The 1,846-nt window shown below is 37.2% G+C and overlaps 1 protein-coding gene across 1 annotated transcript in view; it reads right to left on the bottom strand.

Moving 5' to 3' along the window:
* Positions 1-247: 247 nt before the first annotated feature.
* Positions 248-1,846, bottom strand: part of NDUFV3 (NADH:ubiquinone oxidoreductase subunit V3) — a 29,066-nt gene continuing 27,467 nt past the window's right edge. The window contains exon 4 of the mRNA XM_015409791.1: positions 248-1,029. Coding sequence (XP_015265277.1) covers positions 863-1,029 — 167 coding nt within the window. The 3' untranslated portion in view covers positions 248-862. The remainder of the gene's footprint in view (positions 1,030-1,846) is intronic.

Below are 1,846 nucleotides of genomic sequence, written 5' to 3'. Positions count from 1 at the left end.
AGAACAAAGTTTGAGTCCAGTAGACTCAATTTAATTTCATGATTAAAATCCTTTAAAATTAATCAGGTGCAATTGTACACAGTTAGTCCAGTCAAAGCCCCCTAAAGTCTTTAGACAGGACTCCACTGTAAACTTGCATTTATATATTATATATATAAAAATAAATAAAAATACCATCCTGAAAATCTAGTATTACTTGACCCAAGGTACTTTCTCCATAAGAGTTCACCATCCCTTTTACAAAAATTGCAACAATTATCAATCTATAGCCAAGCAATACAAGCACGCTGTTAACAATACACATTGGAACACAGAAAAATAATTGTGTACTTAAAACAAAAGCTTTCTACGTAGACTGTCTGGTAATTTATATCAAAAAAGGCCAAATATCACTATAATAATAGTCTACCTCCCCACATGGATAATTAAAGCAGTACACAGTGCCCATCACAACAAAGAGATGGGGGTGTTTCTAATTATATGGGGGCCAATTCCTCAGGTATGCAAACCCCCCCACACATCTAACGAATAACTGGGGGGAAAGCCTAAAAGAGCAGCGTGATAAGTACTGAAAATGTTCCAGGAGGGACAGAATGAGAGCAGCTAGCTAAAAGAAAAAGGAGAAAATAGCTTTTCCCCATAAGCTGAAAGAATCTTGAAAGGGGAGATTGAGGGGTGAGCTTCCAGCTTGTTAAAACTAAACAGATGAGTAACTAAGGACAGCCTTAATCATCCAAGAGTTCAGTTGTGAAATAACTGATAACCAGCAACCTCATTTACAACAGTTTATTATACAGATCATACTTCCTTTTCAGAGTCAGTTTATTCATGTATGTATTTCCACATCTGATTTCAGTGTGACTCAGTGCCTAGGGGATACTCTTCCAGATGATGGCTGAGGCAGCCTGAATTTCGAAAGCTCAACATCATAATTCACAAAGGTGAAAGGTGTATACTCATGATGTTCCAAGTTCTTGTAGGTTGAAATGTCAATTGCTTCTTGGGCAGTTTCAACTGCTGCCTTAGCTTCTACAAAGGAAAAAAAAAAGATTAAATGCTTGTGAATCCAGGGGCAAACACAGAGAGACAGATTCTTTCTGGTAGAGTGGAGATTCCTTACTTATTCTGTAACTGGAGGCAGTTACTAACCACTGATATTTTACACAAGAAGAAACTTCAGTATTAAAGAAGAGAACCTGAACACAAAATAAACTTAAATTATATATAATAAATATGTGTACACCATGTTACAAATGACAAAGAACATTAACTTCTATTGACTTCCTGACTATCCTTGCATGTTTCCGATCAGGAACTGTAATGCTAGGATTCAAAAGCAGAATGTGCCCATGAGACACACCCATCCACACAACATTTTGGTTTTGGTTTTTGTCACAGTAGTTATCCCTGGAATGAGGTGAGATACTTTTGAAATGTTCTGCCTTCAGTTCCAAGGTCCCTGGCTACAATTTTGCACGCTATGTCATATAGCGGCTCTACAGCCTTCAAACCAGAGAGGTAGGTCTGCAGTTCTTTTTCCCCTCCTTTGGTACTGAACCAGAATCATAAATGCTGCCCTGTCATGTAATCAGAACACTAAGATTGCCACGAAACATTAAGTAGTGTCAGTTAGGTTGTGTTTACTTTGTACATGACATTTCTTTAAATCATCTACCAGTTGCAAAGTGAGAAACCATTAACATTCCAATCAGTCTATATGGCTGAGTGTCTCCAGAAATGCTGCTTTCTTATTTATTCCTTGCAAATAAGCCATTATTAATGAAAGGATTTTTAATGCGTTTAAATCTCATTTAAGAACTGCTTCTCTCCAGCTCTGATTGCTAGT

Source organism: Gekko japonicus, unplaced genomic scaffold, assembly GCF_001447785.1.
Source record: "Gekko japonicus isolate JY-2015 unplaced genomic scaffold, Gekko_japonicus_V1.1 scaffold4, whole genome shotgun sequence".
Classification (NCBI taxonomy): Eukaryota; Metazoa; Chordata; class Lepidosauria; order Squamata; family Gekkonidae; genus Gekko; species Gekko japonicus.
This window is presented reverse-complemented; position numbering and strand designations above follow the sequence as displayed.